At 35.9% G+C, this 21,449-nt stretch overlaps 2 protein-coding genes and 1 non-coding gene across 3 annotated transcripts; 2 read left to right on the forward strand and 1 right to left on the reverse strand.

The window, feature by feature from the left end:
- Positions 1-2,416: 2,416 nt before the first annotated feature.
- On the forward strand, positions 2,417-3,949 carry LOC136208676 (senescence-specific cysteine protease SAG39-like). The gene is made up of 2 exons (XM_065999782.1): positions 2,417-3,013; positions 3,108-3,949. The coding sequence occupies exons 1-2, from the start codon at positions 2,578-2,580 to the stop codon at positions 3,695-3,697; spliced, it is 1,026 nt and encodes a 341-aa protein (XP_065855854.1). The 5' UTR covers positions 2,417-2,577; the 3' UTR covers positions 3,698-3,949.
- A 302-nt stretch (positions 3,950-4,251) lies between these two features.
- LOC136208675 (protein MID1-COMPLEMENTING ACTIVITY 1) lies at positions 4,252-11,006 on the reverse strand. The gene is made up of 10 exons (XM_065999781.1): positions 10,678-11,006; positions 10,537-10,591; positions 10,113-10,418; positions 9,583-10,021; positions 8,727-9,118; positions 8,080-8,186; positions 6,990-7,061; positions 6,078-6,184; positions 4,612-4,705; positions 4,252-4,534 (listed from the first exon to the last, which is right to left on the reverse strand). Exons 4-10 carry the CDS (start codon positions 9,988-9,990, stop codon positions 4,482-4,484), a joined length of 1,233 nt encoding a protein of 410 aa, XP_065855853.1. The 5' UTR covers positions 9,991-10,021; positions 10,113-10,418; positions 10,537-10,591; positions 10,678-11,006; the 3' UTR covers positions 4,252-4,481.
- A 7,888-nt stretch (positions 11,007-18,894) lies between these two features.
- On the forward strand, positions 18,895-19,001 carry LOC136210142 (small nucleolar RNA R71). The gene has a single exon (XR_010677850.1). It is a non-coding gene; the product is annotated as a small nucleolar RNA R71 (small nucleolar RNA).
- The last annotated feature ends 2,448 nt before the right edge of the window (positions 19,002-21,449 follow it).

The following is a 21,449-nucleotide window of genomic DNA, read 5'->3' on the forward strand; positions in this document are numbered from 1 at the left end:
AAAGTAGCGAAGATTGTGGCCAGATCAATTGTATGCACCGTCCTTCTTTTAACAACCATGTCATCCACATAAATCTCTACTTTATCTCTGATGACGTCCTTGAATATCTTGTTTACCAATCTTTGGTATGTTGCTCTTGGATTTTTTAATCCAAATGGCATTACATTATATTCGTATATACCTTCATCCATCCTGAAGCGCGTTCACAAGATATCTTCCGAATTCATTAGAATTTGGTGATATCATATTGCAGCATCAAGGATTGAATAAATGGCATAGTCTGTGGTTGAATCTATCAACATGTTGATACAAAGGCAATAGGTACAAATCTTTAAAACATGCCTTGTTTAAGTCAGTGAAATCAACGCATAGACGCCATTTGCTATTGGCTATCTTATTGGCTTTCTTTACTAGCACGGCATTGGAAATCCATTTTGCATAGTAAACTTCCTTGATGTGATGACAATCCATGAGCTTTTTGACTTCGACTTGAATTACTTTCTATTTTTCAACCTCATGATTCCTTTTCTTCTGAATGACCGGAGTGGCCCCAAGATTGACGTTTAACGAGTGCTTTATGAGGTTAAGAGATACTCTAGTTACATCTTTGGGACACCAGGTAAAGGCCTTAACGTTGGATTTTACAGTCTCCACTATATCTGCTTTAGGCTGCTCTGGGATTTCCGGAGCGATTTGGACGAATTTCCCTTCGACTAGCTATACCATCTCCAAATTACCAACTTGCTCTACCCTTTCCCTTTCTTCTTCAACAACATCTTGCAACTGCTTCATGTTCAGAGAGACTATATAAGTTTCTTAGGCTACAATTTGATTGCCTTGAGCTACTGCCATGTTTCCTTTAGTTTGTATTTTCCGCGCTAAATGATGGATGGATAAAGCACTTGCTGATTCTGACAGAAGTGCTCGCCCAATAATTACATTATATGTCAGGATAGAATCAACTGCCAGAAATTTGGCAGTTGTATTCCATTAGATAGGCCATCTCCAATTGAAATCTTCATTTGTGTACTGTCTAAAAAAGGTATCAAATGGGTTGATATCCCCAACTTCTTTGGATCAAGACATAACACTTCATAGGCTTTTCAGGTGATAATGTTAACTTTCCGTGTCAATGAAAACTCTATATACATTGTACTCTTCAAGTAAGACCTCAATAACTAAGGCATCGTTACAAGTACGTACTAAATAATAAAGAAAAGAAATGAAGAATATCAATGTAAATTTTTGCGATTTGTTAAATTTGTGAATAATTTTGTTGAAATTGTAAAATATTAAATTTATAATTTATTTATTCATTATTTATTTTATATATTTAACTAGATAATTATCTGCGAGTACGCAAGTACCCTATACATTGTCATCCGGTTGACCTCATAAACTCGTTAGTCACATGAACTAGCTTATTGTAACTATTGACCATCTATTCTGCCATATTAGACCCTGAACTGGTTACAATAATTGTTTGTCACGATACAACTTTTAATTTGTCCAAACCTCTCATTGTTCCGCTATGTGGATTTAGAAACCTAACAAGACAATTTAAGAAGTTTGGAAAGCTAACCAACATTTTTAAAGTTCAGCAAAAATTTAGGGGTCCTGATTCATCCATAAATAAATAAGCAAGGAAGTTATTAGGCAAAAAGCATCATTAGATCCCTGATCTTTTATTTTTTGGTTCATTAAGCCCTTGATCTTTTATTGGAATATATTAAACCCCTGATCATTTATTTTTGGTCTTATTACGCCCTTAATGACCAAATTAGTAAATTCTGAACATAAAATTCTGTTAAAAATACGTTATTAACTTCATCTGTATTTGAAATTATTACAAAAAAAAATATTTTTTACAGTTTGAATTAAGGTTTATACATTTTTCCTATAAACACATTACACATCCAAAACTGCTTTCAAACAATTAAAAAATACAAATTTCGAATGCAGATCCAATGAATAACAACAACCGAATTTTATGTTCAGAACTTACTAATTTGGTCATCAAGGACTTAATGAGACCAAAAATAAATGATCAAGGGCTTAATGTATCCAAATAAAAGATCAATGGCTTAATAAATCAAAAAATAAAAGATCAGGGATCTAATGATGTTTTTTGCCAAGTTATTATGCAAACTTTTCTGCATCGTGTAGCACATTAGGGCTTCTAAGACAACTTATCATTATGCTACAAGCCTAAGACATTATTTGGTGGCAACGGTCCGGCCAAGTCCTTCTAATATGTGAACACACTTAGAAACAACCAAAAAGCCAAAATTCCTTGGAGATTGGAAACTAAAATCTTGTGGCAATGCATAGTTTAAAATATATTAAACCCAAAATCAAATGAGTTATCAAAATACTAAAATATTCAATAATTTATTAAACAACTCCATTCATCAAATATCATAATATATATACAGGTTGCAATCAGAATGTTTTTGTGGGCACTTCGTTTTTTTATTGTCATAAACAATTTGAGAGCAGAATTATAGTTTGTATATAAATCATTCCAACATCTCCTAATTCTCATCATCCATTACAACATCTACCATATCATTTCCTATGGCTTTCACAACCCGATTCTCATGCATTACTTTGTCACTCATCTTTCTTTTTGGAGCTTTGGCTTCTCAAGCCATGGCGGCTCGTACTCTCCAAGATGCATCAATGCAGACAATGCATGAGCAATGGATGACTCGTTATGGACGGGTTTACAAGGACTCTAATGAGAAGGAGATGCGATTCAGCATCTTCAAACAAAATGTTCATCTCATTGAATCATTCAATAAAGATGAAGCGAAATCATTCAAGCTAGGCATTAATCAGTTTGCTGATCTTACTAACCAAGAGTTCGCAACCTCAAGAAATAGATTCAAGGGTCATATATGTTCTGAACAAGCAGGTCCTTTCAGGTATGAAAACATTAGTGCAGTCCCGATTTCAATGGACTGGAGAAAGAAAGGTGCAGTTACCGCCATCAAGGACCAGGGCCAATGCGGTAATTACGTTCCACAATTTTATCATATGACAAAACAAACTTTTCAATCGAACTATTTAATTAGCTAACTTATGAATTGAACTTTCTTTCACAGGATCCTGCTGGGCATTTTCAACTGTGGCTGCAGTTGAAGGAATCACTCAGCTAACAACAGGAAAATTGATTTCACTTTCTGAGCAAGAATTAGTTGATTGTGACACTAAGGGAGTGGATCAAGGTTGCGAAGGTGGACTCATGGATGATGGTTTCGAATTCATCATAGGGAACAAAGGAATAACGACTGAAACTAACTATCCTTATGATGCTGCTGATGGAACTTGTAACACAAAAGAGGAAGCTAACCGTGCAGCCAAGATCACCGGTTACGAAGATGTACCAGCAAACAACGAGGCAGCTTTGATGAAGGCAGTAGCAAACCAACCAATCGCGGTTGCAATAGATGCAAGTGGTTCTGAATTTCAGTTCTATTCAAGTGGTATCTTTACAGGATCATGTGGAACTGAACTGGATCACGGAGTTACCGCCGTTGGATATGGATCCAGCAGTGGAATGAATTACTGGCTGGTAAAGAATTCATGGGGAAGTCAATGGGGAGAAGAAGGGTACATAAGAATGCAAAAGGATATTGATGCAAACGAAGGACTCTGTGGCATTGCAATGCAAGCATCTTACCCTACTGCCTAAATCACATAATCACATACATACATCTAAAACTCGGTACATATTAAACAAGATGTATGCTTCGCTTTAGTAATTATTGTATGTTGTGCTGTTTATAATCTCTGTCGATATGTGTGCAATCCTCGCACTAGTTGCAAGTCTGTATATCTTCCCTACTTATAATATAGTGTGCATTTGGATATAGTTTTCTCCTTATATCTGCAGTCCAACCTAATTTCTAGTTTCCTAATAATTTTACTCGAGACTCGAAAGAGGTGCACTACTTTAAATGCAAGCAGTGGTATAAAAGATCTTAGGCTCCCTATAGTCTTAAAAATGAAACTAAGAAATTAGAGACGAACACAACAGAATCCACGACCAGGATGTTTCTCATTGCATTACGAATACATCTCGAAACTATGAAATAGGCTACTACATACGAAGCAAAATTCACAGTAAGGAGAAAATGAAGGCCTTACGCCTTTGGTTCTCTCAAGTCACAAGAGTTATCAACTCCTTGGTGAACCTTAGACATCACAACAGATACGAAATTAATAGGAACATGTAAATCCTAGTGATTAACTCAAACAACTCTAAATCAATTGAAGTTTAGTTTATAATACATCATATGCTAGACATATCAAGCTGCTTTACAAAAAAAATTAAGTAAACATAATGGGACTTTGATTTATCGCTATAAAGCAATCCAATACAAGCATCTATATAACAGTGGCAATTAGCCATTACCTCTGTATTTCACTGTCAGTGTATAAAGGTATCCAACCAACAAGTAACGTTCATGGATCGCTTAGGATTCCATGAATTGTGAGGGTGGAGGGCTTGTTCTTGTCTTTTCAGCTCCTGCAACAGTAGGTTCTATATCATTAATAATTGTTGCTCACAGACAAGGCAGCGAGAAAATATCCAACAAAACTTACCATATACCCCACGAATCTCCACTTCTCGCCATTCTTGAACAAGAGCACAGCAACAACACATGAAATGTGAGAGGAAATCATCAACAAATCCACCCTGCAAAAGAAAAAATAGCACGGGGAAAGATTTTATGGAATATAATTAAAATTAAGACTGCAGTTAACCACTGAGAAACAAAAATAGTAGATCCTGAATTCAAGATCCAGTCTTTGGCAAATTCCTTATGTATGCAAGACATTAAATGTTTTAGACAAAAACCAGTGAGAACTTCTAATTGTGCACATCTTAGTCAAACTAAAGGTTTACTCCTTTTAAATCTCTAATTTCCTAGGAAGCACCGACACTTCTAGGAGGTGAATGTACGAGTGTCGGACACTCCGGACACGCACCCGACACCTCAAAATAAGTTTCCCCTCTTATTTTTTTTAATATGGGACAGGCAAGAACACTTTGGGGACACGGCTTATGGGATAACTAGGTAAATTATAGGGGTTTTGCAATAATTTTACAAAAAAGAGGGATTGATATATAAATAAAATAAAACTGTAATAAAAAAAAAAAAAGAAATCAAAATCTAAAGCTTCAAGAAACCCAAACCTAAAACACACAAAGAAACAAATCAAAATTAAAAGTTAAAAAAACCTAACCTAAACACATCTGATCTGCGATTGAGAATCGCAAGTCGCAACACTGAGAAACCAAAAACAGCCTTAACTCGATGATGGTTTTTTATGTGGTTCTTTTAATTGGTGGGTTCTTCTTTTAATAGGTGTTATTTATGATGTATATAAACACATTTGGCGTTATCCCCACCGTACCGGTGTCTCATATTTTTTAAAAATGCTGTTTTCCGCACCAGCAACTGTACGAGTACCTCTGTCGGTGCTTCCTGGCTAATTTATCTTCCATAAGAACCAAAGGTTTATGACCCCATTGAGGATAACTTAATCAATAAGTGTTTGCTTTAACTAAAATGCAGCATTAAATTGGTTCCAACTTACAAAAATAGAGGTCAATAATCCATCTTTTGGCTTTTCTTTTTATTCTTTCTTTTGAGCCACACCCAATTAGTAATTTATCAAATATTTCACGTTTTGAAATAGAATTTACTGAGTAAAAGCTTCAACAGAACACAACTTCATATTCAAGAGCTGTATAGGCAGAAATAAACATATTTCAGATGCTTTTTACTGTTTCTAATACATTTGAGGTATATGAATATGACCAATACACCAAAAAAGGTGAGCTCTAATTTATGGTGATTGTGGTTATATGCCCACTTCACAACATTGCTTTGATGCTTTCTAACGTAATCCAGATTTTATATTCTTGGAAACAAGCATGAACTTCAACCATATCCTCAAGTCTAGCTGGGACAAGATATTACAAATTATTACTGCTCCCATCTTGCTCAACTATGAACTATTATAAACTTGATAATAATCACAAAGAGACAGCAAGCATCTACCGTAATATTCAACGTTTTGCGAAGCTTCCTTCTAACGCAGCAAGTATAGCAACAGCATGACAGTATCAATGAATATGCCATCAATTCATTACAAGCTTCTGCTGAAGCTGAAAATTATAAAACAAAAACTTTCTGCATTAGCTCAAACTGTATAATACATATTTCTTTTGAAAGGGTATAGATAGTTGCAACTAAGGCTTATGAAAGGCAGAGACGATGTGGGGATAAGTACATCTAAACCTTCAAAGGCTTATAAATAGTTAAAAATCAAGATGTCACTACTAAAGTTACTGTCCACCTCAAACATCTAGACCTAAATGTCTACAGAAAAATTGACAATATTCTGGAAGTATTCTTAAAATCTATTGGATAATATTATATCAAAATTCAAAAGGGTTAGAATATTTTCTGAACAAAAAGTCACAACTAACAATCTGTGCAAGTTTACAAGAATCGTCCATCTTATTTCAGTCACTAGTTCTTAATCCAACTTTACATTTCTTTCAATAAAAGGGCGGCCCGGTGCACTACGCGTCCCCGCTAAGCGAGGGTCCGGGGAGGGGTCCCACCACAAGGGTGTACCGGGGGCAAGCCTTCCCTTGCCAAATGTTTTTTGGCAAGAGGCCGCTCTTAAGACTCATACCCGTGACCTCTCGGTCACACGACAACAACGTTTACCGTTGCGCCGAGGCTCGCCCTCTTTACATTTCTTTCAATCTCTTTGTTAAATAGTTTTCAGCTTTCTGTTATATATAGAAAGACCTGGTTTATGACTAATCTTAAGTTACATTAATGAGCCCTACTTTGTTTTAATGTTCAATTAACTACTAATAATTGCAGGTGTCTAGAGGATAACATTGAATCAGCTATATGAATCAAGTAGCATTTTTAATATAAACCAGAGCCGCTTACACATGTGCCTGTTGGTTGCTACTGTGGCAATCTTTGAGAAGGTACCACAAGGATAGAAGAATGTCTTCATACCTGCAGTTTTAGAAGGATGCTAATGAGATCAAGCAGATAACTGGGAAACATAACAAGGGTTTTTCCTTCGCAAGCCATACTGCCTTGGTTGTCCAATCTTCATTTCTTGCAACCAAGATCGGAAAGTTTGACAAGAAACACAAGAATAGAATGCGAGCACGTATCTACAGTTTCCTTTAGAACTTCTCTACTCGCAGTAGACAGAAGATAGCAGAAAATTAACTAAAATTGTTGGAAAAGACATTTAGTTGCTTTGCTATTATGGAAGAACTGTAAATATATATTCCTAGAATTAGGAAATGATAGAATTTTTTTTTTTTTATTGAGGGATCATTTTAGGGAAACTTGACTGCATATTAAAATGCTATACAAAGTTCAAAATATTAAAAGAAGTTTTCCATTCTTTGATTTAGCGTTTCTCCACACATAAATAACCTCACAAAAAAATTCATTGAAGAAGAATTCACAAATAACCTAATGCGAAGTAATTTTTTATTGTGTCTATGAGAGAGGATCCTAAAAACACAAACTGAAGAAATTAGCCAAAGATAAAAGATAAATCAGATTGGTTGATCCAACCAAAATTCATGCAGGTCAATTCTCAACTTTGGCACATGTGATGGGCACAACCCACATGATTCTAAGGCCGAGAGCACACAAGGTGGCAAACAACATTATTTTCAGTTGCATATTTTGCTCTTAATTTATATTATGTGTATGCAAGGATGATACCTCTCGCATGAAATGGAATAAAGGAAAAAGAACAAGCAAGATAAGCAATATCTTATATCATGTGGATGCTGGAGAAAAGGATTGCGGGGTTGATTTTGAAAACATCAAATCCGCAAGCTGCAATGATATAGACATGCAAAAGCCAAGAACATAAGGGCAAATATACCTTACACATAAACTGGAGAATCAAAATAAATGCATATTTACTTGAATAGAAATGACAGAGAACATAGTTATTGAATTGTCAACAGATAATGAAAGCCAATAATCATTTGACTGAACGTACATAAAGAGGGTTCTGAGCAGCAACCAAGTAAATCAGTATGCCACTCTTCATGCTGAAATGAGCCCCTGTGTGAGAGCAGATCATCTCCTGATGAAATTGATGTCTTTCTGCACAGAAATTATAGCATCAGATTTATTGAACTGCACCTGCTTTACCACAGTTGAAGATGTAACTTGAACATAGCATGCAGAGTGATTATATTGGAAATCTGAAATCAGGCAATGCAATAAAGTTAAAAGTCTTTCCCATGTTAGAACTTCCAACTCTGCACAGTTACTTTTTAAGTGATTCAGGGAGCAATAGAGCATTTTGTCGGTTTAGATGTCATAGCTATTTTATGGTCTGCTGCTCAAGTTTCAGCATATTTCCAATGACACGTTATGGTACTACCAAACAAGAGCAAAATAAGCTAGTTGACATGACAATCAATATTCATCTTAATCAAGTTAGTATGCAGCAAATGAAAAGTCATAACCCAAAGCAAGCCAACATGTTCATATTATGCTATTGGCATATCAGAAGGAACAACAAGTATATAGAGAAACAGGACTATGAGATGCATAGACATCAGTACCATACATCAATGCATACAGTTTTACAGTACAACTGCATTTGCACTTCAATTACATAGTTTAAAAACATCTAACCTTGAAGTTGTTCGAGAATCAAATGAATGATTTTTCTGACTAACATCTGAGTAACTGGGCTCTAGTTTCTTGGAAGGCTTTACAGGTGAACTCTTCTGTGGAAGAGAAACTTCAACAGCCGCTTCTGTAACCTCAATCAAATGTTGAATAACTTCACATTGCTTCACATCCAAATTAGCCTGTGACCGTTGTAGTTCAAGTTGAAGCTTCTCATTTTCCTTTTGAAGAGCTTCATTAAACCCCAAGTTTGGATATGAACAGGAGAGAGTTTTTTTCAACACAACCGTCTGATTTTGGACGGGATCTGGCTTCAAGATCACATCTTGCACTTTCCTATCCTCTTCATCCAATGTGTATTCACGTTGATCCATCTCAATGTATTCCAGTCTCTCCTGCATACAATGACATGAAAGTTAAAACACAGCCAACCTAAAATCTAGACGCAGAGGATTTTCAGCTCATCAACCCACTGGCTGACAGAAGACTATTCTTCTTTAGAGAAAAGTACAGTAGAGTGTAATTTCCCTCCCACCACCTACCATGAATCCTTGCACCAAACACAGACAAGGCCGTCTGCACTCAATTCACATGACATATCAGAAACCCCTAACATAAAACCATTGTTTCCATTTCCAATTATCTTTGCCATGAAAACCATCTGTAAATCTGGAGGTGGAGGAAAATATATTCGAGATGTTTTATGAGATGCTCTGTTAATGCAAATTCCTTATTGTTTGCCCACGAAATTTGATCAAGTGGAATAGATAGAATAATAAAAAGAATAACCGTGAGAAAAGACCGACGTTAATTAAATCATAGCAAAAAAAAATAATAATAAGACGAAAAACTTACATACCCTGACACGAGCGTTGTCCACGAGAGTAATGAGCGGAACAAGGCGCAAATACCGGTCAATTTCATTCTGCGCCTTTCTGAATTGGTAAACAATGTTCCATCCCATGGCAAGCAAATATAGATAGCTCCTATCTTGACAACTATTGACCAAAATATAAGACCTTCTCAACGCTTCTTCAAGCTGCTCCAATGGCTCCCTTGTTTCTGGATATTTCTTAAGTTCCGAGATCTTGAGCTGCTCTAACAAGTTCCCAATTAGCTTAAGATGCTGCGCAAATTGTCTGCAATTCTTCTTGTGCATGCGCGCTGTAGTAGCAGCTCTCGCTATCATTCCAATTAGCTTAACTGCATCAAGTCCAGTAAGCTGAGCCACATTCGCAATCTCCCCAAGATTATCCCAAGTCGACATTTTCGCTCACTCAACAAATGCAACCAATATCCTGCTTTTACCAAAACTCACGTTGTTTATCACTCCAAACACCGGTCAATCTCCGTTACAAAAAAAAACGCAATTATTGTCAATCATTTTACCTCTTTTAAGCCAATTACTTCAACATTCACAGGAGCTTGAATTTCAAAGTGAGCCGCATTGATTAACAGAAGGCAAATAGCTTCGTCTTCTTCAATTCAGCAGATGCAAATAGTAATAAAACTATTGATCCGAAAAATTTACGGTTTCAAGATGTATCAGCATAAAATACTGCTCCTACACTGGATCTATAATGAAACCGCATAGCCAATCAAGAGCTCTTGCTTATAGAGATCTTGAAACTCACAGAAGGCAAAAACAGTGTAACCGCAAAAGGAGTCGTCGTCCTCGTCCCCTTCAACGTTCAACTGCCATCATAAAAAGAGGATAAAAGGTAATAAATGAGGATAAATGGATTATTCATCACGCCTCTTGACTCACTTTTCAAAAACAAAATACCAAAAAGAAAAACTGCCATTAACTTACCTTTTCGTATCCTTGAGCTCCGAAAAAGAAAAGAAAAATATCAGAAAACGAGAACCTGCATAGAACAACAATGAGGAAAATTAAAATTCTCCGTCGGTAGAGATAGATAATAAAACTTGAACTTCCCCATGGCTAACTCACCTAGTTTCAATAGGCGAATGCTAGTAAAATGTGAGAAAAAGTCCGTGAGAAGAAGAGCATTGAATTCTGGAAAAGACTGACAGCATTTGGTAAAGTTGAGAAAGAAGAAGAGGAGCTACAGTTTGTGGTTGAACAAGTAGTGATGGATTTTTGTACCCATTATGAGAGCATTCACGGAAGATACAGAGAGCTCAGAAATTCCTTTTACTACTTTATTTCTCTTTGTGTGTGTAGGTGAAGAAATTGTGTGTATATATTTTATCGCTCACAGTTTCGGTGGCATTTGTCTGTAACTCTGTGCAGAGAGAGAAGTGAGAAGAAGGTGAGAAGAAGAGAGAGAATTTGCCAGACAAGCTTGTATTTTGGTTGTAAGTGCTAATTTACCTCTATATCCCCAAAATGTCCTTTCTCCTTCCAATTTCTTTTTTTCCTTTTTTGTTTTTGGGTGATTAGTTTAAAAGTGGATTGCTATTCGTCGCCCCTATTTTCCTTACCGTCGCCTCCTGTTTGACATTTTTGCCCTTTTCATTTTTCATTCAAAAAAAAGAAATTCTCTCAACCCCGAAGAACAAAACGAAGAAAAATCATGCCTCCAAAACAATTAAAAATACTTGAACATCTAAGTTTCGTATTAACCAATAATCTGAAATTTAACGAATTTAACTTGAAACGAACTTTTTTTTCGTTGAATTTACTCTAAACGGGTAGCCCATACGGTCCGGTCCATGGACCGACCGTATGAACTACCAGTTTTACCTAGGCAAAATCGGGTAGCATACCCCTTTTTACCTAGGCAAAACGGGTAGGCTACCCGAATCGGGTAGCCTACCCGTTTTGCCTAGGTAAAAAGGGGTATGCTACCCGATTTTGCCTAGGCAAAACTGGTAGGCTACCCGTTTTCCTTTAGAAAAACGGATTTTTTTTTTATTATAATAAATATTAAAAATTAATTGGACGCCTCAATACGTATTTTTTATTTCCAATTTATCTATACGTTTTTCTATCCAATCAATACATAATTTATCAATAATTGAATTTACGTTCTAAAAGATAAATAAATATAAATTAACAAATAAAAATTAATTGCACGCGTTATTACGTATTTTTTTTATTTCCAATCAATAATTTATATATACGTTTTTTCTATCCAGTCAATACATAATTTACGTATAATTAAATTTACGTTCTAAAAGGTAAATAAATATAATTTACCAAATAAAAATTAATTGGACACTTCAATACCGTATTTTTTATTTCCAATCAATAATTTATCTATACGTTTTTTCTATCAAATCAATAAATAATTAATTAATTTTTAATATTTATTATAATTAAAAAAAATAAATCCGTTTTTCTAAAGAAAAACGGGTAGCCTACCAGTTTTGCGTAGGCAAAATCGGGTAGCATACCCCTTTTTACCTAGGCAAAACGGGTAGGCTACCCGATTTTGCCTAGGTAAAAAGGGGTATGCTACCCGATTTTGCCTAGGCAAAACTGGTAGTTCATACGGTCGGTCCATGGACCGGACCGTATGGGCTACCCGTTTAGAGTAAATTCAACGAAAAAAAAAGTTCTTTTCAAGTTAAATTCGTTAAATTTCAGATTATTGGTTAATACGAAACTTAGATGTTCAAGTATTTTTCATTGTTTTGGAGGCATGGTTTTTCTTCGTTTTGTTCTTCGGGGTTGAGAGAATTTCATTTTTTGAATGAAAAATGAAAAGGGCAAAAATGTCAAACAGGAGGTGACGGTAAGGAAAATAGGGGCGACGAATAGCATAACCCGTTTAAAATTATTATGTTTAACAAAATGACTTCAAGTTTGAGGTTTGATTCCCTACTCCGTCAAAATTTAGCCCAATCTTTAAATTTCACTTTAAATCCTCATCAAAATCTGTGGTTTATTCTGACCTTGGGATGGGTAGACATACCCTTACCTAAACTTTTTGTAGCCAAAAAATTAAAAATAACCCTACTATTATGGTACTTAGTGATGCGGTTGAATTTTATAAGTTCACGTGTAAAATATACAATTGAACAGAAACAAAGTCATAAAGGACTGTTAGCTCGTTTTGATTTCTAAGTTAATTTCAAGAAAGATTTAAGAGGATGAACATAACAATAAATCAAAACTAAAATGTAAGTTTAATGAATTAATGAAGTAGTATACTTTGAGTTGTGCATACTCTATTATACTCTGATTGAGCTATAGAATACGGTTAAAAGTTTAGGAGCGGAATGTGCTACATGTCACTTGTTGATAAGTGAACATATACTCGGGTATTAGAGTCTGGTATCCCTTAAGTCCACTAGGTTTGTGATTTATGGGTCGGACGTGATTCTTGTAACATGTGGTTCCTTGATATTGTCTTTTGAGACTTTTCGGGCTAAGGTCTTTAAGACGGAGTCATATTGAGCATCTTTGTTATGGTGATGACATGTGTTCTCTTTTCTCAAGTGAAGGTACAGATTTCGTAAATGCTACGTGGCGAGTTTATATTTGTTTGATATCAGATGTCCCCAGGTCTAGTTTATCGTTTTTAGGATGAGAAAGTATCAGCTTCGGAAACTGTTGTACTTGTTGATTATTGATAATTTGAAGGAGAAGAATTGATCTTGATAATTTTTGGGGGTTTTGAAAAATGAGGGGCTGATAAGGAGGTTATGTGGGCTCCTTAAGGTTGATTTGTATGTCGTTTGGTTTGCTTATAAATGCAGCTGTCAAAGCGTATTGTTTTGTATTTTGGGTGTCTTTCGAGTTGACGATAATTCGTCTTTGCTCGCCATGTTTTGCAATTTCACATTCTTTGAGGGGACGTGCCAGATGCAGTTTGTTGCCTGAAGCAGCATTTTTCTTTGAGGTTTTGTGTTTAGTAGGCATGGTAAAGAACTTAAGAAACAAGGTGTCTGTAACTTAGGGAAAAATGGTTGTTTGAAGAAAATCAGAAAATTGATCTGACAAAGATGAAAAGAATGTAACAGAACCATGATCCTCAATGACTTATTTATAAGATTTTAGGATGAAATGAGGTGTTGTTTTGATGCGAAAAGGCATAAAATTATACCTTTCTAAATTGAAGAAACTTAATTTTTCGTTTATGAAAGGTTTTGTCTACAGGTTGAAGATGATTCAGGTCTGATGGTGCAGAAATAACGCGTGTCGCGATCGAGAATTCTAAATTTGCGATCGCGACACGCTGATTTCCTTGCAGAAATCAGGCGTCGAAACCCATTTCCAATTCTCGGTCGAGAATTAAATATTCTCGGTAAGTTCAGAAAAAACCTAACCTATTTGGACATATTTGAAAAGGAGAATTCTCGACCGAGAATTCCAAATTCTCGGCAGAGAATCGCCTGAAACTTCAATTTCGAACTAATCGCCTAAAATCAAATCTAAAATCATGAAATAAACATATTTTATGCATCCAAATCATGAATAAAGCCATCTAATCATAAAAAATGGCATGTGTAAAATAAAAAATTTAATAATTAATTAATTAAGAAAAAAATGGAAATGAACAAAAAATTAAAACAAAATAAAACAAAATAAACTGTGTTAGAAAAGCGAAACGAATTATACTTCAGATAATCTTGTTACGAACTCAATTCCCATATTCGAAATATTTTCGTAATAAATTTTGCATCGATTACCATTAACTTTGAAACGAACTCCGTTAGGTCCTTCAAGTTCTAAAGAACCATAATCAAATGTTTTGACGACTAAATATGGTCATATCCATCTGGACTTAAGTTTTCCTGGAAATAGGCGAAGTCGTGAATTAAATAACAGCACCTTATCCCCAATATTAAAGTGTTTGACTTTAATCTTGGCATCGTGCCATTTTTTCACTTTTTCTTTATATATCTTCGCATTTTCGTAAGATAGATGACGTAACTCATCTAACTCATTTAAGTCGAGCAAACGTTTCTTACCTGCTTGACGTAAATCAAAGTTAAGTTCCCTGATAGCCCAATAAGCTTTATGCTCTAATTCAACTGGTAAATGACATGCCTTCCCATACACTAAGTGGTATGGAGTCATTCCTATTGGTATTTTAAATGCAGTACGGTATGCCCATAACGCATTATTGAGTTTACAAGACCAGTCTTTTCTTGAAGATGAAACTGTTTTCTCTAGAATCCATTTGAGTTCTCTATTTGATATCTCCGCCTGACCATTTGATTGAGGATGGTATGGCGTTGACACGCGGTAGCGTACTCCATATTTTTTCATAAGCATATCAAAACTTCGGTTTATAAAATGGGTACCGCCATCACTAACGATGACTCTTGGACAACCAAATCTACAAAATATTTCGTCAAGAAAATTAACAACTACTTTAGAATCGTTTGTCGGGATTGCAATTGCTTCAACCCACTTTGAAACATAATCAACGGCGACTAATATGTAAGTTTTACCATTAGAAGGAGGAAAATGTCCCATGAAATCTATTCCCCACATGTCGAAGACTTCAACTTCTAACATGGTTGTGAGGGGCATCTCATCTTTCTTTCCTAAATTTCCTGTTCTTTGGCACTTATCACAACGAGTAATAAATGAACGGACGTCTTTAAACATCGTAGGCCAAAAGAAACCACATTCAAATATTCTAGCTACTGTCTTACTAACTCCACTATGTCCTCCATATGAGCTAGAATGGCATTCAGACATTATAGACTCATACTCATTTTCACTAACGCATCTCCTAATTATCCCGTCACCACATGTTCTAAACAAAAAAGGATCTTCCCAAAAATACTTTTTAATGTCAAAGAAGAATTTCTTCTTTTGTTGGAAAGTTAATCCTTCCGGAACAATATTAGCTGCAAGATAGTTTGCAAAATCCGCGTACCATGGTGACATGACACTTTTTATTTGATAGAGATGTTCATCAGGGAAATCATCACGTATATCGTTAGTTTCACCTATAGGACCGTTTTCATCTTCGAGCCTTGATAGATGATCGGCGACAAGGTTTTCGACTCCCTTTTTGTCTTTAATTTCTATATCAAATTGTTGTAATAATAAAACCCATCTAATTAGACGTGGTTTTGCATCCTTTTTGGCAAATAAATACCTTAAAGCTGCATGATCAGTATAAATAATAACTTTCGAACCTAACAAGTACGATCTAAACTTATCACATGCAAAAACTATAGCTAACATTTCTTTCTCTGTTGTGGTGTAGTTTAACCGTGCACCAGAAAGTGTGTGACTTGCATAATAAATGACATGAAGTTTCTTATCCTTCCTTTGACCTAAAACACATCCGACGGCTAAGTCACTTGCATCACACATAATTTCAAAAGGTAAATCCCAATCGGGTTTAGCAATAATAGGTGCACTGACTAAAGCTGTTTTCAATGTTTCGAAAGCTTTAACGCAATCTTCATTAAAATCAAAAGTTGAATATTTCATGAGTAAATTAGTAAGTGGTTTGAAAATTACAGAGAAATTCTTAATAAATCTTCTTGTAAAAACTGGCATGTCCTAAAAATGACCTTACTCCCTTAACAGTAGTTGGAGGGGGTAATTTTTCTATTACTGAAGTTTTTGCTCTATCCACTTCTAATCATTTTTCGGATATTTTGTGACCTAAAACAATTCCTTCGTCAACCATGAAATGACATTTTTCCTAGTTTAATACTAAATTTGTTTCTTCACACCTAGACAAAACTTTATCCAAGTTTTTTTAGGCATGAATCGAAAGAATCTCCATAAACTGAAAAATCATCCATAAAAACTTCCATGATATCTTCAATGAAATCATTAAAAATCGCAGTCATACAACGTTGAAATGTTGCAGGTGCGTTACATAGACCAAAGGGCATTCTCCTATATACAAATGTTCCGTAAGGACATGTGAAAGTTGTTTTATCTTGGTCATCCGAGTAAATATATATTTGAAAGAATCCGGAGTAACCGTCTAGAAAACAGTAGAAAGCATGACCAGCTATTCTTTCGATCATTTGATCAATGAAAGGTAAAGGAAAGTGGTCTTTCCTAGTTGCTTTATTAAGGTTCCTATAGTCTATACAAACCCTACAACCAGTGGTGGTTCGTGTAGGTATTAATTCACCTTCGTCATTCCGTACAACTGTTATGCCTCCCTTTTTGGGTACACAATGGATTGGACTGACCCATTCACTATCCGAAATAGGATAAATGATTCCATTGTCAAGAAGTTTAGTAATCTCATTTTTGACTACTTCTTTCATATTCGGATTTAGGCGTCTTTGTCTATCCGCTTTTGGTGGCTTATCTTCTTCTAAGTGAATTCTGTGCATTACAATGCTCGGATTAATACCTTTTAAGTCTGAAATTTGCCAACCCATACTTCCTATCTTATTTCTAATAACTTCCTTCAATTTCTCTTCTTGAACCTGTGTTAATTTGTTAGAGATAATTATAGGTAGAGAATCGCCTTCGCCTAAGAAAGCGTACCTCAAATGACTTGGTAATTCTTTAAGTTCTAATTTAGGTGGAACTATAATTGAAGGCGGAACTGGTCCATCTTCTCGAATCAAAGGCTCTGGGTCCTTATCTTCTAGTTCCTCACTCACTATAGGTTCTATTATTTCTTCTTTTTGAACAATGTCATTTACACATTCTTTAATTAAATCAAGTTTCATACAAGCGAAATCCTCCATAGGATATTTCATCGCTTGGTTCATATCGAACTCAATCTTATCGTCTCCTATTCGTAAAACTACTTTCCCTTCCGACAAATCAACTAGAACACGTCCCGTGTTCATAAACGGTCTACTAAAGATTAGTGGACAATTAACGTCATAAGCAAAATCTAATATCACGAAATCGGTAGGAAAAATAAATTTGTCAACTTTAACTAAAACATCCTCAATTATACCATATGGTCTTTTAGTGGTTTGATCCGCTAATTGCAAAACCATATTGGTACGTTTGATATCTTCTTCTAAGCCTAACTTATTAAAAATAGATAATGGCATCAAGTTAATACTTGCTCCTAAATCACAAAGGCAACTTGGGAATTCAATATCTCCCAATTTACACGGAATGGTAAAACATCCAGGATCTTTGAGTTTGGTGGGCAAATTACTTGACACAATTGAACTACAATCTTCAGTTAGTGAAATGGATGAAATTCCTTCCCAACTGATTTTCTTTGAAATTATATCTTTGAGGAATTTACCATAATTGGGAATTTGCGTAATCGCATCCATAAACGTCAAATTAATATGCAAATTTTTAAGTTTGTCTAAAAATGTTAAAAGTTGTTTGTCATAGTCCTTATTGCGGACTTTGTATGGAAAAGGTGGTTTGGGTACAAAAGTTTTTGTACTAAAGTCAAGTTGTGCATCTTTTTGGTTTAATGTATCTTCTTTGGACGTTGGTAAATCAGTTCCTGGCAAAGTTGAATTTACGGGCATTTCCGGACCTAAGTAATTTTTCCCTGAACGAAGGGTGATAGCCTTTACATGCTCTTTCGGATTTTCTTCTATATGGCTTGGAAGACTTCCCTCTTTGCGGGATGGAATTGATTTAGCGAGTTGTCCAATTTGAACCTCCAAATTATGGATGCTAGATGATTGGTTTTTAATAAGCTGATCGAATTTATTCTCGATCCGTTTAAAACCATCGTCGTGATTACTTATTTTTCCGCTCATAGCATCAATAAATTTGTCGATTTTAGAAGATAAAGTGCTAATCGTATCTCTTGATTGATTTTGATAATTAGTCGTACGATTTTGATTAGCATTAACATTGCTATTGTTATCTCTCCAGTTAAAGTTAGGATGATTTCTCCATCCAGGATTATATGTATTGGAGTAAGGGTTATTTGTTTGATTTTGCCCTTGGACAAAATTTACCTATTCAATTTCGCTCATACCTTCATAATCCACATCCGTTTGGATTTGCTGACCATTAGGATCACACGGTGCCATAAACCTATCAATTTTGTGCGATAAGGCGGAAAATTGGGCTTGCAACATCGCAACTGGATCAAGATTTACTATACCTTTAACTGATGACGTAGTTGAGGATGATGGTTTCGCTATTGGTACGTGTCCACGTTCCGCGGGCCACATACTGTTGTTGATTGCCATTTCCTCCAGAAGTTCTCTTGCTTGGGCAGATGTTTTCTTCATGAATAACCCTCCAGACATAGCATCCAATGAACCTCTAGTTGTAGGATTTAGTCCATTATAAAATGTTTGCATTAAAAGTTCAGGGGGCAATTGGTGGTGTGGGCATAAACGTTGAAGTTCTTTAAAACGTTCCCAAGCCTCATAAAGAGTTTCATTATCACTTTGAGAAAAAGATGTTAACTCTTTAATGACTCTTGCGGTTTTTGCTAAAGGAAATTTTTTTGATAAAAATGCTTGGGCTAATTGTTCCCAAGTTTCAAATGTAGCGGCTGGCATAGAAGTCAACCATTCTTTGGCTCGATCCTTCAAAGTAAAAGGAAAAAGGCGAAGTTTGATTGCTTCCGCAGTCACATCAGATATTTTAAAAGTGTCACAAATTTCTAAGAAATTTGTCAAATGAGTGTTAGGATTTTCGTTAGGTAACCCGTAAAATGTTACGTTATTTTGTAACATATTAAGCAATGCTGGCTTAATCTCAAATTGATTTGCATTTATTTGGGGTCTAACTATACTATTTGTTACTCCGGCCACTTGATAGGGGTATTTTACCCCTATCTTTTAGCGTGATTTACGGGTTGATTTTGGATCAAATAAATAAGTTTAATTATAAAAATAAAGTGTTTTTGATAAAATAAAGAAATAAAAATAAATCTCGTACTTTCAGTTTATTCTCCTCGTTTTTTATTAGTTTAGGAAATAAAAACGTCAAGCTAACTCGGCTCTCAAGATTTGTATTTCAGGTACGAGAAAGGAGCAAAAATCCACTCCATACGCGGGGCGTATAATCCTCTACGCGGGGCGTGAAACATGGCGTCGGTAATGATTGCCTTATCCGTAGAAGCCATGTGGAACTGACTCAGCATACGCAGGGCGTATGACACTTGTCGGCAATAATTGGCCTAATCCTGAAAGTCAGACTGCATTGTCTTTCAGAGTCAACTCTCCATACGCGGGGCGTATCACCATATACGCGGGGCGTAAAAGGCAGTTCTTCAACGTAAAAAGGTCAGAGACTCTTTTACGCGGGGCGTACTTCAGCTACGCACGGCGTAAAAGCACCAATTCAAGCAATAAAACTTCAGAGACTCAAACATGCGGGGCGTACAATCCTTTACGCAGGGCGTGCTTGAGACAACAAGACAACGAATTGGTCCACATGCAGGAGATTTCTGACGAAATGGGCATTTACGCGGGGCGTAGACCAATTTACGCGGGGCGTATCATGGGATTTCTGCACCAAATAATGTTGCTCCATACTTGTGCTTTCTGAAATTACAAACTTGCCCTTGCTTGATGTCTATAAATAAGAAGTTCTTGAACTTCATTTGACACCAAGAAATAATTTACATACTAGAGAGCAAACTATATTTGTTTTGTTACTTGTTGTAGTATAGATTCAGTTTTTGTAGCTAAACTCTCCACCTCGAGAGCTTGTTCGGTTGTTCCGGCATTCCATCGAAGTTCCGCTCCACCATTCGTCACCAAGCTCGAGAGTTCCACCTCCACGACCTAGGAGACGGCTTTGAGTCCGGTTAGCTAGTTTCAAGGGCAGATTCTCCCCTTTTACGTGCTAATTAGCTTGTACTCTTCCTATGTACTAGGCTTGGTTGTATCCCATTTATATACATTTCATATTTATAATTTCATGATTTATAATCTCTATTTCCCTTTACGTGTTAGTATTTGCTACTTGTTTTGATATTGATAATTGACTATTGTGTAGGAGAACGCGATTTCCGACGCCATTCGGGTTATCTTTAGGGAGTTATATAGGTGTTGCCCTACCAGAAGTGACAAACCGGAAAACGTAGGAATTGACAAGCCACGGAACTTACGGGCCCTAGTTTCTAATTCCCCCGCATTAGACACGCCTTGACTAGGAATTACGTAGTCTAAGTGCTTCACGGGTCGGTCCTACTATACTTAGTCGTCTTTGCAAGAGTAAATTATTATCCGTATACATTTAGAGTCATTATTTATCGCGGTTATAACTTATCAATATTCATCCCACTTCATAGGGTTTTAGCTACACAAATCTGAGTCGCCAATAGTTAGGATAGTGTGTAGTTGTATCTTGCTTCACCCCAAAGTAATCGCCGCTTAAATAACATACGAAATCGAGTCGTCTAATACTTGTAATTATAAATCCCGTGGATTCGATACCCGGTCTTAACCGGATTATTACTTGATACGACGGGGTACACTTGCCCCTAAGTAGCTGTAGCATCTAGTAGAGTTAAGAACATTTAAAAGATCACATCCATATTCATAGCACATTCACCACAATATACATTTAATCGTCTTTAGAAAACTCTACCTAGGCGCACACGCATCAAGTTTTTGGCGCCGTTGCCGGGGATTTATAATCTCCTACAATATTAGACAAAAACGTTTCATTGTTAGTTTAAGCATTCTTTTTGTATAAATTATTTATATATACTTTGACTAACATTATTCTTTCTTGTTGATAACCTTTTATACTTCTTTTTACTTTATGCACACCCGATCGAAAAGTGATTCTCTTATTCCTATTGATCTAGAAATTGAACGTACTCTTTGTAGGATTCGAAAAGAGAGAATGGAAAATCTCAACGATGAAGCTAACTAGCCCGAGATCAACCAAAGGGTGCCGGAACAACCCGT

The sequence above is a fragment of the Euphorbia lathyris genome, chromosome 10 (assembly GCF_963576675.1).
Source record: "Euphorbia lathyris chromosome 10, ddEupLath1.1, whole genome shotgun sequence".
Taxonomy (NCBI): Eukaryota; Viridiplantae; Streptophyta; class Magnoliopsida; order Malpighiales; family Euphorbiaceae; genus Euphorbia; species Euphorbia lathyris.

Coding starts and splice junctions, on each gene's coding strand:
- LOC136208676 (XM_065999782.1), top strand. CDS start 2,578: ATGGCTTTCACAACCCGATTCTCATGCATTACTTTGTCACTCATCTTT. Junction 3,014..3,107: donor CAAGGACCAGGGCCAATGCG/GTAATTACGTTC, acceptor TTTCTTTCACAG/GATCCTGCTGGGCATTTTCA.
- LOC136208675 (XM_065999781.1), bottom strand. CDS start 9,990: ATGTCGACTTGGGATAATCTTGGGGAGATTGCGAATGTGGCTCAGCTT. Junction 8,187..8,726: donor GATTCTCGAACAACTTCAAG/GTTAGATGTTTT, acceptor ATTTCTGTGCAG/AAAGACATCAATTTCATCAG. Junction 6,185..6,989: donor AGCAACCAACAGGCACATGT/GTAAGCGGCTCT, acceptor TATAATTTTCAG/CTTCAGCAGAAGCTTGTAAT.